General features: G+C 41.0%; 1 protein-coding gene across 1 annotated transcript in view; it reads left to right on the forward strand.

Annotated features, from left to right (window-relative positions):
* FAM171A1 (family with sequence similarity 171 member A1) overlaps nucleotides 1-17,102 on the forward strand; it is a 59,861-nt gene that overhangs the window by 7,815 nt on the left and 34,944 nt on the right. Inside the window, exons 2-3 of the mRNA XM_006031704.3 lie at nucleotides 5,394-5,621; nucleotides 13,242-13,334. Of these exons, the coding sequence (XP_006031766.1) occupies nucleotides 5,394-5,621; nucleotides 13,242-13,334 (321 nt within the window). The remainder of the gene's footprint in view (nucleotides 1-5,393; nucleotides 5,622-13,241; nucleotides 13,335-17,102) is intronic.

Consider the following 17,102-nt stretch of genomic DNA (forward strand, 5'->3'; position numbering starts at 1 on the left):
CCCACCCATGACTTGTGCCTCCATTCCCAACCCCCAGCAGACCCCCAATCCCCTTCAGCCTGCTGGATCTCCAACCCCACCCCCCCACTAGTCTCCTCTATCCTGATTTACCTGATATCAGGCAGCCATTTTAAGCAATTTAACCTCCCCCTAATGCCCCCAGAAAATGCATTTAGTGTCACGTGTAAACAAGCCATGTCTTGTTTTTACTTCTCTAAATAGTGCCAGTGGACATCATCGAAAAAGGAGAACTTAGTAAAGCCGGGTCCCTTACACATTTGGGACATACTGTATTTCCTTAGCAGTACAGTTGTAATCACACTACGATCCTTATTTTTTTCCTCATTCCCTCCAACACTTTACTGGAGAAACAAAAAAACACTTTGTTCCCTGTAATAATTGAACATAACAGATTTGTATGGGGAGAATTACACTAGTACAATCCTGCAGAACTTTCTCCTGTGTCTTCAGTTGTGTCTTCAATAGTACATACTCTTTATTCCACAGTACACTCTGTTCTCTGCTCTTCAACCAATTTTCCAGCTACTTTAGAGCCCTCCTTAGATTCCTACATGTGTTTGAACTTCTGCCTGTGACTGCTCTCCACCAGGCAGATTTCCTTTGACCTGTGGATATGATCCTGTGGGGCTCTACTCTTAGCACCATTTGGTATTTGACAAAGAATCTGTCTCCTGCTTGAAGACTGTAACCAGTCTTTTGCTATGGAAATTATTGTGATGCCATAGGTTCAGCACTCATGACTTCACTGCTGAATTAGATAAGAAGAAAAGGAATGTGTGTAAGAGAAAACCCTTGATTAAGTAAGTCTTTGACAATTGGTAAGTGTGTCAGTTGAGATAAACAATTAGTTCAGTTGGCTAGGATTTTTCCCTTTTAGAAGAAAAAAAAATAATAAAAGATAAAAATGGGTCTTGGATCTAAAGATCCTGATTTGAAGCAGCTTTTAGGTCACCCAGTTTCAGTCCCTAGTTTCCCAGAGCAGAAGCAAGCATTCCTGTTCATTGCCTTTTTATTATATTGGTTTGGCAGCAGTATTCCAGGAGAGCCTCCATTTAGTGCTTCGTACAGGACACAGGAAGAGACCTTAATAGTTAGCTTTGTCTAGGGAGAAGAGAGAGAAACACAACATCTGAAAGAAGAGTCCTGGAAAAAGAACCCTTAGGTCTTCCTCCTCTTTTTGCTTTCTTTTCTAAGAAAGAGAAAAGATTTGCATGCTGATTTTTATATATACTCACAATCTTCATCACTTGATCACTTCTAGTACCAGCCTCAATTGTGAAACATGAAATTTCCACAAATATTTGAATTGGTCTGACCTGCTTTTTTCAATTTATAACCCTCCTCATCTGTTATGCTGTAGAACTCCTTTAGCATATAACTAATTTCAGTTGTGTCAGAGTACCTCTTCCGCTCTCTTATGTTCTGAACTATCTTGTACCCATAATGTTCAGCTTGTCTCATTCACTTGCTCTTCTTTCTGTGTATGCCTCATTCTTTCTTTGCTGCACTTGTTCTTTGCATTTGTTACAGAAATCAAAAGGAAAAAAATGCCAACAACTTAAGTATGTGGCTTCAGATCTAAGAGAACTTGTCTTGAGCATTTAAAAAACAACAACAAAAAGCAGCTTGTTTTGTTACTTGCCTTGTTGCTTGTAAATACAGTAATCAAAGGAGCCCTGTATTTGTATATGCAACTATCTTCAATACCAGATTGCATTAGTCACTTGGGACACCTATACACATGCACAACGCCTGCTCTGACATGTTCTCAATTGAGCAGATTGAGCAGACTTGATTAATTGAATCTGCTGGAGCGTTTTAATTAGAATGCTCCAGCAGCTTCAGCATCCCTGCATTTCAAACTGGCGGCGGGGGTGCTTTAACTAAAACTCATTGAACAAGCTTTAATTAAAGCACCCCCACCATGATTTTGAAGTGCAAGATGCTGAATACACGAGACGCTGTAGGCATTTTAATTAGAGTAGCTGCTGAGAGTCACTCTAATTAAAATGCCCTTCCCCTCCCCCTCCACCCCAGAGCACGTGTAAAGATGCCCATAAGGCCCCTCTACATATGCAGGTAAAGGCACAATGGGATCCTATGTGCTATCCAAACAATTGTGCCTCCTGCCACGCCACACATTAGATCCCATCCACATTAGATCTATCACTCTTTATTGCCAATGCACAGGGAGCCCAGTCTCAGGCTGAGGGGCCCCAGAGGTGCATGAAACCCCCAGGGTTGGGAGTTCATGGCTGCCAAGTCTCCCATCCTCAGGGCTGCATGAAACAAGGAAGCATGCTGTCAGGACCTGGCAGCTGCAGAGTGCTACCAAGACCCAGAGTCAGCAGCTGCTGGGGCTGAGTCCCCTCAGTTGCAGGACTCCCAGCCCCAGGTGGGCACGGTGCACCCCTCAGCTGTGAGGGCTCCCAGCTGCAGGAGAGACCCTGCTACACATGCAAATTAAGGCTTACTAGTAACCAGCTATAAAGTTAGTACATCTTTTTTAGATCTAACTTTATAGGTGGTTGGACTTTTTTATAGTGTGATAGGTATGTATAGCTGGTCTCAAGGTAATTGCACAATTAACCACTTAATTGCTTCATAACTGTAATGTAGTGTGGGACTTGATTAAGGTGGGGCTTAGGAGTCATTGTATATATGTGTGTTGCATTTTAGGTGTATATTCCTTCCCCACCCACCCCCCTCCATATGTTGGACTTTTTTTTTACTGTAAGTATGAAATTGGGAACAAACACAGGATCTTTAATGGCTAGAACATGTTTCACTCTGAACTTTTTTTTAAATTGGTATGTCTGGTTGCCAAGTTATAAAATGAGAGATTAATGATGAGGATGAATAATAATGGGATTTTTGTTTGTGACTGTCTGATGTGTGGTTGTTTTACTTCAAAATTCAGACAGAATATCTATACTTATGAAGGGTTCTGATTAATTTCTGACTGATGCACATTGAGAAAAGCACTGTTGTTTTGAAAAATTTTCATTAGATGAATGAGACGGGGCAAACCTGGGACTGAGTCTTGAGTTGGCCCACCCACCTGTCTCCATGGGGCAGTCCACCCAGTCTCACCTACCATGACTTCGCTGTTCCCATAACTGGTGGAAAATGCGGGAGACTACCCATTACAGGCCCCAATTCCAGGGGAGTGATATTCACTGCTCTGAACCTTCCCTACATGGTGGCCCACACCTTGCAGATGGCATCATAAATTCTTGCTATACACCCGACCTAAAGCCGTACCAAACTCAGCCCTCATTATCAGGCCTCTTTCATATGCACATTCACACCACCCTCCTCTCACTAGGGCCTCTCACACTCCACCCCCTCTCACAGGGTCTCTTTCTCGCATCAACAACTTGTTCCGCCCTGCTCCCTCTTGGAGCAGGTCCCGTAGGTCTTGGGGCTTTATCCAGATCATGCCTTGGGTGGCAGACGTACAGTCTCTTGGGTCTCTCCCACAACCCTCCCCTGGGTAGTGGCCAGCCAAGTTCCTGACCTGGGCCAAGCTTGCCCTGGCCACTCTCGGGGCAACTCTACATAAACATATATAAATATATACAAACACACACTGGGCCCCTGGCCCCACATACTGGCCTCCCACCCCTCTGTTCCCCACTCACTGGGGCTCCACCCTGCCCCTTCATGGGCTTGGGGTCTTACACCCCCAGGGCCTCAGGTGCCTTTCTTTCAGCGTGCCTGGCCCCATAGTTTGTATATTCTCCACTATATAGTGGAGGCTGAGGTTTTAAGATGCCCCTACCCACCAGGGATGTAACTGGCCTGGCATTTTCTGGGGGCTCCCGTGCTACCAAGCCACCCTTCCCCAGCAGGGTGCAGTTTCAAGTCATACCCAGGACCAGGAGCCTCCAAACCATCCCCTGAAGCTCGTATCCTTACCTCCAAGGTGTTCCAGGAGCAGCTCAGCCTGATGTTGCCTCCTTGGCTGCTCCACCCAGACTGCTGCCTTTCTGGCCTATGTTTGAAAATGGCCACTGCAGTCAGCCACCTGGTGGCTGCCTGCTCCAGCCCTTAAAGTGATGAAGCACTAAAGCTGGTCCGTCACAATGAAAAATTCCCTGTAAGCTTTATTTTCTGAAGTTGTTTCTTGCTTTCATCTACATGCTCAGTTATGTCATTTAACTTGGAATTTACAAAGATTTATGTTGGATTCTTTGCTATTCTATTTAATACCATGTCTTGCTTGTCTGCTGCCTGCATATTACTGAAACAATTTTTTTAAGCCTTGGCTAATAATTTAAGTGTTAATGCATGTAAGAAAACTCCATGTCCAGTATTGTTCTATGTAAGATAATATTTCATTTACATTCATAAAACATTCATGAGATCATGCTGTATTTCTTCTGCAGCACTTGAAGAAATAACTTGCATATGGAGAATGAGCCATGTGCTTGTTAGTGAGGAATTGGTTTGAACTCTCATGAACAGGAAGGAGAAGGTTGCATTAGATCATCTCAGTGCTTTGGAGAATAGTTTATCTGCTGAGATACAGTATGGGAATGCAAGAATTGCTCAAGGTGGGAAAGCAGGAGACACGAGTTGGTCCCATACCTGCAGTCTCTGCTGAGCTCCAGCCAGGGAGCAGAGGGGAGGGGCCAGGTCTGAGGGGAGCCCCGCCCAGCCCAGAGAGCTTGCTGGGATGCTGGGGGAGTCTGGTTTATCTTAAACCAGCAAGGAGTCTGGGGCAGACACTGTACAGACCGGTTTGAGCCAAGTCAGTTAAGTCTGATCACTTAAATCGGCTTATGTGTAATGTGTGTCCCTGTCCTTAAAGTCATAAGGGTTTCAGTGGCCAGACACCATACATCTTGGAATTCTTTTAAGAATAATTAATTTCTGGGAAAAGGACAGGTTAACTCTGAAGAAGGAAAATACATGCCATTGTGTCAGTTGATTACTGCAGTAATCAATACATATAAAACCTCCTGCCTTGGATTGCTGTTTTCTGCTCAGACAGACTGACTGGCTATTGCCCAGATTCCATGGTGATAGCTGCAGTATAAGCACCTGCATAGTCTGTGCTATCAGTAGAATAAGGACTCAGAGGCATAGCAGGTGGCCTGCAGTGTGACAGAAGCAGCTGTATGTGTGTGAAATATCTTGCTTGTGCATGAGGTTCTGCCAGATGGCAGCTCCATAGAGTTATCAAAAGGGCAGTAACTTTGAACGGAGAATAGTAGGTAGGGAAGATAGATGGTATCAGACATCTATGTCAGAGGTTAGTGTTGGGCCCCGTATCTCTTTTGCCTTTGGCATCCTCACTTGTTCTAACTGCTGCTGCCCATTAAAGATTTTCAAAGGATAATTATTGTCTTTGTTTGTCATTACAGAAGTGACACTGAAGGTCCATGTAAGTGATGCCACCACACATCAGCCAGTAACCGAAGCCTTTATCGAGATTTTTAGCAACCAGATTTCCATTGCCTCTGGAACCTCAGGAGCAGATGGCACTGCCTCCATCAAGTTTCAGTATAAGCTGGGCAATCAGCTGTTTGTTACTGCTAGTAAACATGCTTACGTGCCAAATTCTGCACCATGGAAACCTATAAGATTGCCTGGTAAGAGATCTTTATTTTTGTTCTGAGGTAAGATTTTGCATCTAAAGGAAGTTATACAGTTTTGTATGTTTTTGTATGTTTAATGCTAATGGTTGCAATCCTGGGTGGCTGTTGGGGAAAAATATATGGGTAATTTGATAAACATAGTGATTGCTCTGATTGCTCGCCAGTGTGAAATCGTTTCTCTTTGTGGATTTCCGTCTACTCTTGAATCTCTTTGATGAGATGCTGAAAACATTTAACCCAATCAACACTAGCTTTTTAAAACTTTTTATCACTTCTGCAGTCCACCATCTGTAGAAAATAAGAAACATAGTTAACAAGTTTTCTGTATGGGAGCTCTATTTTGCAGTGTGCTATTTTGGCAGCTGCATTGTACCAGTACATTTTCCCCCTAGACTTTGACAGTAGTCCTTTTTTCGTCAGTTCTGTCCCATGTCCAGCTATAGTCTTCTAGCCAGGTGCAAAAATGCCTGGTAGCATCTTGACACAACCACTTTTTCCAATAGGACAGATGCACATATATTTCAGAGAGAAGTATTATAATTTTTCATGTAAATGTATTATCGCCGTGTTCCAGAGGAAGAAACTGAGATGCAAAGAGGTTAAGTGAGTTGTCCAAAGTCAGACAGGAAATCTCGGACAGACCTGGGACTAGAACTGTTGTCTTCAGATTACCAGTCTTCTGCTTTCCCCACAGCAATATGCTGTTTGCTTACCTACCTTAATTTGCTTTAAAAAAAAAAGTTGGTCTCTTCCAAAACTAGAAGCTTCTTTGACTTTCTTCTTTAGTTTTAGCAATCACTCAAGTGGCAGCTTCCTTAGCATTCTTTCCATATTTCTGAGAGCCTTAACTGATGTATAAATGCATCCTGTGGCACCAGCCTTATATCACTTACCTATCTTTAGAATACAGCTTTACTTACATAAAAAAGCAAAAATCTAGAACTCTTCGTTCAGAGATGATACCTTTTATTGGACCAACTGAGAAATTGCAAAAAAAAAAAATCTTTTTTCTGCAAGCTTTCCAGTTCACATGCCCTTCATCAGGCTCAGGGAAAGTTAAAGATGGTAAAAAGTCCCCATATGTAGGAAATAAACTTCATTTTTGCACAGAGGAAGCAGAAGCTGGAAATCTGTTCCTCTGGGTCCATGAGAGTGTCTTTGTGGGGTTGCTCTTTGTTGTGCAGATCAAGCAGGATTCCTTCCCTGTTGGTGTCAGATGGCAGGCAGGGAGATGTAGAAATCTTTCTTGCTGTTCAGCAATGAAGTTTATAATCCAGAATCTTTACTTACATGACATTTTTCAGCTATTGACTTTAAGGGAAGAGAATCAAATGTAGTGCTGTTGTTTTGGTAAGTTGATGAAATTGGTTGAGCTGTACCTATATGTACACATTTCAAACAGGCCTCTCTCTTGGAAAATGAAATAAGATCACATTTCAGGGAACAAAAAGATTTCTTTGGCCTTCTGTCATTCTCCTATAGAAATCAAGAGGCATTTTTCCATTGACTTCAGTAGGACCGAAATCCACTCTTTTGTTATTTTTACCTGGAACTTAATACCTTTCCTGATTAATTATCTGCAACAAAGACATTCAAAAGCAGATTCAGAAATGCAAATTCAGAATATCTATTCCTTGATGTACTCTCTTAAAAGAGACGTTGTTCAGTAATTTAGGCTCCAAATATTGATGTTTGGGGGGAAAGGATTTTTTTTTACAAAACTTTTTAATGTTTTTATATGTTTATATATATGTATTTAAACATTTATCATTGGTGTTTACAACACAAATGGTGCAGCATTGTCAGTTCATCAGAACCAGGAAGTGAGGAACACTACAAACAAAAAAAAGGATTTTGGTCCAAGCTGAATAAAATACTGAAAGTAAAAGAGCAGAACATCCAAGTTTAGTTGGATTGAGTGCAGTGAACTCTACCAATGCATACTCCTGCACCTGCAAGGGTTTCATGCAGGAATGGGTATGGTCCAGGATTTATTGTCTGTTTGCTTTTCTTCACAGACCAGATATATCATTTCAGGCAGCAGTATAGTGGGCTTATCATGTATTGCAAAAAAGCATGCCTGGTAAAGCCACATGCTAAAAAGCGGTATAACCACTGATGATGTGATGCTGCTGGAAGAGCATAAGAGCAATCATGGTCCTCTTCCCCCCTCTAATTTGGGTACAATTTAACTTTGTCTAAGTAGCAACTGAAATAATTTCCAGGACTTTACGGCTTAATCAGTCAGTCCTTCTGTTTCAATTAAATTAGCTGCAAGGGAGAATATATGAAAAAATATTAAAAAAAAAAGAACTGTGAACAGAATAACAATTCCTCTCTAATTAACAGTTCATTTCTTGAACTACTACTAAACAAATTATAGAAGATATTCTTGGCTATCTAGGCATTGTTATCTTTATGTAAATTGGTGCTTTTTAATGACCTTGTAAATTGTCCTGAGCATGAAAAGTATTGTGTGATAAAATGCTATGCGTAATGCAGCCTTCTGCCTGCTGACCTATTTTAAAGTCCAAAATTTCTGTCTCCTTTTAGTAGGACTCCACTAATGGTGGAGATTCAAAATTAAGGGAAGAGTCTCTTCTTTTGACATATCTTCACTTCTTTTTCTCATAAGTTCCCAAACAACTAACTTTTATTCTAGGCCATTTGTATGAGGAAATGTTAATGGTATTTACCCCTTGGCAAAACCCCCCAGGGCTGGCAGAGTTAAAAATGATAAAAAGGAGCTTAAGCATATGAAGAATTAAAGCATGGCATTAAAAAGGACATTAATTAGTTTACTAGATGGACATGGTGGAATTGCCTGTAATAATAAAAAAAAGGCAGAAATGCTTAAGAAATCTGTTATGCATTTGAGGATAAAAACAGATGATGTATTCTAATGACATGATGATGAAATACTTTCCTTGCCAAAAGTTATTCAGGATGATGTTAAACAGCAGCAACTACAGCTAGCCACTTTTAAATGGGCAGGTCCAGGTAACTGGCTTTCAAGAGTTTTAGAAGAACTGGTTGAGGATGTCTCTGGGTCCAAGGTTCTCTTTTGAGCTAAACTTGGGTACCTATATATTTATCAATCTAATGTAGTCCCTGGGCAAAATAATGGAATGAATGATACAGAATTTGATTGATAAAACAGTAAAGCAGGGGAACATGTCTGGGATGGGTAGGTGGCAGGTAATTCTTACCAAATTAACTTGGGTCCCCTCTACCTGGTGCAGGTATTGCACAATTGGCTTGTAAATTGTGCAACTAAATGAAACCAGCTACACATGCAAAGTACCCATCATGCCATAAAATTGTCCAAACAGCTGTAAAGTTAGACCTCAAAAAATGTATACTAGCTTGATAGCTGGGTGGTCTCCAGCTTTAATTTACATGTGTAGCAGGGTCTCCCCTGTAACTGGAGATGACCATGGAGTATACCATTGAATACACCATGTTCAGCTGAGGCTGGGAGTCCCACAACTGAGGGGACCTCATCCCCAGTTGCTGCCGACTATGATCTGGCAGCACCCCACAGCTGCTGGGACCCAGAGTCTCACAGCTGCAAATGCTGGTTCCCAGCAGTGTACCTCCCATTGCTGGGACCCAGGCAGGGGTATGTGGAGCCCTTGGGGCTGGGAGATTGCATCTGCCTGTCTCCCCCAGGCCTGGAATTGCATGGAGTCCCTGGGCCTGGGAGATCACAGCAGCTGCATCTCCCAGTCACAGTGGTGTGTGGGGAACCACTGCTGAAGGGGTTCCCAGCTGCAGGAGTCTGCTTCTAGCCAGTGCAGAGGGAGCCCAGGATCAGGCTCCTCCTACACCGGCGATAAGGTGCGATCGGATCTAATGTGCAATTCCATGATCACGCGTCCTGCCAAGCACACGTAGTATGGCTGGGGGGGTGATTGTATGTACTGCACATTAGATCCCATTGTGCCTTTACCTGTATGCATAGAGGGACCCTTAATATCTTTTTTTGACAAGCTTACTAGTTTAGTTGATTAGTCATAATGCTGATAAAACATACATAGATTTTTGTAAGGCATTTGAGTTGGCAATTTTCAATATCGTGAGCAACAGCGATGATTTTCCATTACAGAAATACACATTAAAATGGGCTAAATGATATGTCTCCTTGTAACAGAAGTTAGGAATCACTGGATGTCTAGTGGGGTTCCACAAGGTCAATTCTTGGTCCTTCATTTTTTAACATTTTTGGCAGTGCCTGGGTAGAAAACATAAAATCATTACTGGAGAAGGCTGTAGATGAGACAAGGCTTAGGAGAGTGGTAAATGATAAGATAGATGGGTCGCTGCGCAAGGAATCTAAATTGTTTGCTAAGTTCAGTGAAGGCAAACAGTTGAGTTTGTAATGGGTATGGGCCTGGGAATGAAGAACGATGGCCACACTTACAGGTAATGGAACTCTTATCCTAGAAAATATGTCTCTGGGATTATTGGATGTAATTAGTGGAATAGAACAGAATTTGAAAGTGGAGGGCTCCTCAGTCTAGCAGACAAATGTATAAGAAGAAACAGTGGTTGTATAAGAAGAAACAGTGACAAATGTATAAGAAGAAACAATTAAAAGATAAAGCACAATTTTTTAATGTACAAGGGCTGTTCAAAAAGTATCAAGACTGATGCTGTAGGAAACAAAATATTTTATTTACAGGGGTTTCGGCTTAATCTCCTTCAGAGTATGCTCCTTCTACAGCCACACACTTCTCCCAACGTTTCTGCCATTGTTGGAAGCACCTCTGATAAGCAATTTGTGGAATCGCTAAAAGCTGCTCATTCGCATTTTGTTTTATGGTTTTCAAATCACAAAATCTTCCTTTCAAGGTTTTTTTTAGTTGAGTGGAGATAAAAAAGTTGCATGGGGCCAAATCAGGTGAATATGGAGGCTGTGGCACTTGTGGGGATATGGTGTTTGGTTAAAATTTAGCTAAAAATTGCTTCACAAGCTGTGCTGAGTGGGCAGGTGTGTTGTCGTGGTGAAACATCCAAGAGTCGGACACCCACTTTTCTGGTCATTTTTCTGGTCATTTCATTCCCATATCGCCAGTTAGAATTGAATGACATGAACTAACAGAAATTCCAGCTTCTGCTGCTATCTCTTGGACAGTCAGTCACCTATCATTTAGAACCAAACTGCTAACCGCTGCCACATTTAATCATTTTGTGATGTTGAAGGGCATCTGGAACGCTCATCACTTTCGACCGATGATCGTCCTTCTTTAAACCTATGATACCATTCAAAAACTCTTGCACGGCTCATAGTGTCATCACCAAATGCTATTTTAAGTAATTCAAATGTTTCACTTGCCGTTTACCCGATTTTCATGTAAAATTTAATGCACACACACTGTCCTGGATACTCTGACATAACGAAAGGGGATGCGAGACACAAACGTTCTTACTTCAACCGCTGGCCACAGAAAACTGGGGAAACACCAGGAGCTGCAAACCTATCCAAAGGATTCCCAACATGCCCAGACGTGTCCAGCAAAGCCACACTCCCCACCCAATACTTTGTACCGGTAATACACGTTCAGTCTCGATACTTTTTGAACAGACATTGTATTATGTAATTAGGCATGGGAACACCTTACTAAGGGTCATAGTAAATTCTCCATCATTGTCTATTAAGCATAATTACAAGGCATTCCTTTTAGAAAAGTATCCACACTAGTTCAAGCACAGCTGTTTTACTGGAAGATTATATTAATATAGGAAAATCCTCTGGCCTGTGTTACAAATTATCATAAAAATCTTTTGTGCCCCCAAAATCTATTGCTCCCTGAATTTGTCACGTTGAGTAATGATTATGCAAAAAGCACAAAAGAAGTTCAAAGGCTATTCATGAATGGTGGCTCAGCATGCAATAGAAAAAACATTGGCATGTATTCTTGTATTCAGCTCCCTACGGTGCTTGAATTACATTGGCTTTCACTCCTGCAAATTAAATTACTGAAGTAAAAACAAACAGATTTTGTAACTGAACCCTTTAACACTACCTGTTATTTAGCTGTTTCACTGTGTTCCCTAAGCTAAAATTCTAGTTTGATATGCAGAATATTAAAAAGTAAATTCTTTTATAAAGTAGCTATAGTTTAAGTAATTATTGTGTGATTTATTAATGCTCACATGCGCTCATGGGGAATTTTTAAGTTAATATTTGTTAAACCGACACTATCTATATATTTCTCCTAATTTAAAAATAAAATTACTGCTCTTTAAAAAGTGCATGAGTGACTTGAAATGGATATCTAGAGTACAGATTTCTGATTTGTTACTATAAAGTTTTTAGAGGAATAATTCAGGCGGAGTTTTCCAAAGCACGTAAAAGTTTAAGGGGGCTTTGCTTTTGAAAATCTCTTCCTCAGATCGTGATAGCTCCAAAATGTGTTAGGCACTTTCCAAACACATGCACACATTCCCTGGCCTAAAAAATATTCAGTCTACATAGAATTCCTCCTCTTTCCCCCTCCTCCTCCCCTCTTCTTCTTGCAGCCATGGAGTGGATGGAGAACTGCTCCTTATCGTTGTCATGATGTCAGGGCTGAAGTATGCTAAGTAGCTATGGTACATATCCCTGGTTCCCTAGGCAGAAGGGATTGGCATACAGGATATACTTTCCCTGCCCTTCCCCTCTCCCTCCCCCCCAACTTCCCCTCCAGCATAGTGGGTATAAATCTCCTGCAGCAGACTCCCTGCATATTACCCCTTTTCCATACTGTATTCTAGAATCATATTGTTTTGCTTCATATAGGACTTGTCTACAGTGCTGAGGCAATATGCCCTGGCCAGAGTGTTCCAAAGTGTGCCCCACCCATCTGCTCCTACAGATAGACTTCAAACCCAGAAATAGGCTGAGTAAAGCTGCTTTGGGGCATCTTTAAGGTCTTAATACCTCAGTCTCTGCTATGCTTGTGTGCATGTTTGGAGTGTGCTTGGAAGCATTGTGGCTGAGGCTGGCTGCCATCATGGCGTAGGCAAGCCCATAATACCTTTGTGACACAGAGGGTGGGTAGTCATGAGTTAGACTGGTGTAATTTTGTAGACAAATAAAAAGTCAAACTTTAGACCTACCAATGCTAACAGAGAAGCATCCCAATACTTTTACATTTCTTTACACCTAAGCATCTCAAGAGTTAATCCAGTCAGTGTCTCTTTAAGGTAAGTCATAGAAAAATTGATTTAAGCAGAGGCAGAATTAGTGTATTACGTATGTCTACATAATGTCAGTGGGACTGGGAATAAAGATTCTTGACCCACAGTTTTCTGTTCCATAATCTGGAATATGCCTCTTCTCAAGTGCTTTCCATTTTAGAAGAGTCTGAAAGTGAAACTGTATTGTTTAGATCAGTGACAAATCACTCTGTCAATAAAGCGCATGGTGTATGACACAGATGGGTTCTTTTGTGAATGCAGACATTTGCTTTTCTGTAGCTACAGGAGTTTGGGTTGGCTGTTTTTGGGAGTAACAGAAGAAAATACCCTTTTTGTGTACGAGAATTATCTAAATCTAAATTCTTTCAAATGTGTTATTTTTTGTAAAAATTGAAAATATATCCCACTTAAACAACTTACCTTCCACAGTGTTTTCGTCACTGAGCCTTGGCCTTCTTCCTGAACGATCTGCTACTCTGATGGTCTATGAAGATGTAGTACAGATTGTCTCAGGGTTTCAAGGTAGGTTTGTTTCTGGAGGTTGACATTAGAATTAAAAAACTATTTAAAAAAACAAAAGAATAGATGTCCCGGTCCTTTTCACTTTGCTGTTAAATTCACCCATTATGTTAGAATTTCCCTGGATGGTGTAAAGCCAGGTCCATGTCCTATGGCCTCACTTTAATAAATGTTAATTTGATTAATTACTTCACTGATAGCAAAACATTCCTGTCTACTCAGCCAGGGAAATCATGTTAGGAACCTGTTACCAAATCAGTGAGCATTTCAATATATATGGGCCTATCTCCTTACATTCCTTCTAAATAATTCTCAAAATTCTTTACATTTTGTTGTGCTGGCTAGAGAAAGTATTCTCTTTATTGGCTGCTTATTACATCATCTAACATAATTTCACCAATCTTCATTATTCAATTTCTGTTGGCCTAAATTGTTTACTGCTTATTACTTTCATTTTTTAATCTGAAAAATAAAGCCGGGGCAGGGAGAGCCCTTCACAAGGTCAAAATGCAAGTGAATATAGTGTTGTGACTTCTTAAAGCACTATCGTACATTGATTAATTCAACCACATGTCTGTTACTTGGGTGACATAAATTAACCCTATTTCTAATTTGTTAGAATAAATTGTTGTGCTCAGGTGAATCTCTTAATGAAGCTCTTAGATGCTCAAAGGAGCTCACTTTTAAATTAAAGCAAGGGTTTCTGCCTCTCTCTGGGTAACCCTACCTGTGCATAAATTATGCAATGGGTTTTTTTAATCTGATTAATAAATATCATCATCTTGGGCTATAGCAGAAAGTTAATGAACCATGGAGTGTTACTTTCTTTACTTGCCATAATCATGCAAGATGACCTTCTTCTTTTATCTGAGGGAATATTCCTGACATCTTTTTTATGAGTAGAAACCATCCAGACACAATAGGCTTTTCATTAGTGTGAACACTAGATATGACTACAACTGAAAAAGCACTAAACAGTATAACAGAGCTCTGTCAAAAAGAGCTGTATAACAAATCCAGCAGCAGTACATTCTGCACTTGGAGAGCTGACATTATGAATCTAATTTTGTAAATTACTTGGCCTGGAGAAGACGCTGAACCACAAGGGGCTCTATCAGATAAACTATGAAATACTGGTTAGAATATTACTCTATTATTGTGACATGTTAAAGATTCCTGTTCTATTGAAAGTTTGCTAACATCATACAGTTCACCATACAACTACATTTTTTTCCCCTGCAAAATCCAGAATCTAAAAGCTTTACGACACTCCTTTGGTATTTTCTAAATCAGGAATAAAGTTGGCTTGTTAAATGATGTTAATGCAAACACTATCTGCCACAACCCGTCTTGCTTCTATGAATGAATGTACACAGCTACCCCATACTTCCTTTAAATTAGAATGATATACCTGAAGTACAGGAAAGAGGTGTTGTATTATCCAAAATATTACAGACCCTAAGAATTGGCTCTCAGTTCTCTCTCACACACTCACTCAGAGGAAAAACTGTTTACATGAATTATCCTCCCTCCTCCTCTTAGGATAACAAGAATATTTCCTTCTCCCATACGCTCTCCATCCCATAAAATATAAGACCCAACTCCTATATTTGTTACAGTAAAAGAAATGAAGAAAGAAAAAAAAATAAATCCTACCAAGACTCTCAAATCCTCTGTCACAGCTCATATGGCCTGATTGTTCTCATACTTATACCAGTTGTATTTACATCAATCACTTCTGAAGAGTGTATCAGGATTCACTCCAGTATAAAAGTGAGAGCAGATCTAGGCTCATTAAGACTCCACACAGACTTGGGAATCCTGGTGTCTAGAGCCCTGATCCCATGGATGGAAGATCCTACCCTGTGCAACAGTTACCAGTGCCACTGAATAATTGGCAAGGTGTACAAGTAATTATATTTGAGAAGCTTGTCAAAACCAAGTTGGCTGATTCCATTCTCATGGTAACGGTACAGTCCACTCATCGCCTCAAAGCCATTGTGAGGCTGAAACTTGGCAACCACAGACACGTGCAGGCTGTGTAGGGTCAGGTCATCTAGAAAAGGTGAAAAATACCAATTTTTTAACAAGCTGGATTTAGGACTCAATTAATCAAAGGTAAAGCTATCTCTCCTCCACTAATGCATAGGTAATGCATTTCTTACAGTGACCTCCTTACAAAAGTGCTTGGGGTTGATTGTGCTTCATATGTTTTACACAGACTGAAGCACAATCACCAGTGTTATTCCTTCCTGTATTATACTAAGTTTTGGCTTTGTATTCATATTAAGGATGGCCACACACCAATTCAAGTGTGGCTGCTATAGTTTTCAACAGCTTCCCCAGTCCACCAGTTTCCTTGAGGTGTAAAGGCAATGGCTTCTATTCAGTGTGCTAGCACCTGCAGCAATATAGTTAGTCAGTTTGCTGACATGGGTGTTTGTAAGGTTCAATAGAGCATAGGTTCATTTTAGGAAGAATCACATCTTTACAAGGCCCAGAAAACTGATTTCTTTACTTAAATCTTTCTAAGGTCAAAAAGATAATTCAAGAATAAAAAACATTGAAAACATCAGCTCCCAATAAGGTAGCTTACTCACCTTTTATATACTCAGGGTATGGACAACAGGGAGTTAGCACAGATAAGCAAGCACATTATAAATTTTTGCCTTGGTTTATTTCATAGCACTTTCTGCATTTAGACCAGTTGTGCTCAACCTTTTTGGCTGGTGGGTTAGATGGGCAGTGCCCAGACTGTCCACGGGCTAGATCTGGCTGACGGTCCTGATTGGGCATGGGGCAGGTGCGGCAGGGCCCCATCCAAACACGCAAAGACAGCATCCCAGCTCCAACCTGGCCCTACAGGGGGAAGGGGTGAAAGAAGGCTTGAGCCAGCCCCAACCCAGCCACACAGGGGGAAAGGGAGTGTGGCCCAGCCCCATCCAGCCTGTGGGGAGGGGCCTGGCCTGGCCTGGCCTGATCCAGGTGTTGCAGGGAGTGGGGAGGGGAAGGGGTGACCTGGCCCTAACCTGCTATGCAGTGCATTGGTGGAGGGTGGCCGTATTTATTGCCACTGCTCCGCTGCCACCAAATTTCTCGATCCATGGAGAGCTTCTCATGCCATATTTGTCCTGCAAGCCAGAAGTTGAGCACCCCTGATTTAGATAATTCATACATGTGCACTAAAAAATCATCCATGAAGAAGGGAGTGCGGGGTAGTTGGTGTATTTTAAATTACTTTGCTTACTGCCTGCTGGTTTCCCAGCGTACTTAATTCATCAGTCCTGTGGCTTAGCCAGACCATCTGAGTTTATATTGACTTTTATCTTTATTGTTTGAGAGAACTGAGGTTCACTATTTTTTCTTCATTCAGAAATATAGTTTCTGTGTATGACAAGTTGGCAGCACTCTTCCCTCAAAAACTATTCAACACCTAGTTTTCTTAAATGAATATTGCGGGGCTTCCCAGTAAATTAATGTGCTAATTGGTTCAACAAGAACTATTTTCTTTTAAATTCTTAATTACATAGGTCTTCAGAATTATTATATTGGTATCTGGCAACTTGAATAATTAATCTTATACCCACAAACAGCCAAAAATTTTGCAGTTTTACAATGAACTGTTTAGAGAGAGAGAATCCTAGTTTTGCTTTCTTTGTTATTTGTTAGCAGGGTTTCTTTTCTATTTGTTTGCTATTATGTCCTTTAGGGACATATGAAACATTGCGGTTGAGGCTAACATTTCTGAAAGTTTGAACAGATCTGTGCCTG

The sequence above is a fragment of the Alligator sinensis genome, unplaced genomic scaffold, assembly GCF_000455745.1.
Source record: "Alligator sinensis unplaced genomic scaffold, ASM45574v1 scaffold114_1, whole genome shotgun sequence".
NCBI lineage: Eukaryota > Metazoa > Chordata > Crocodylia > Alligatoridae > Alligator > Alligator sinensis.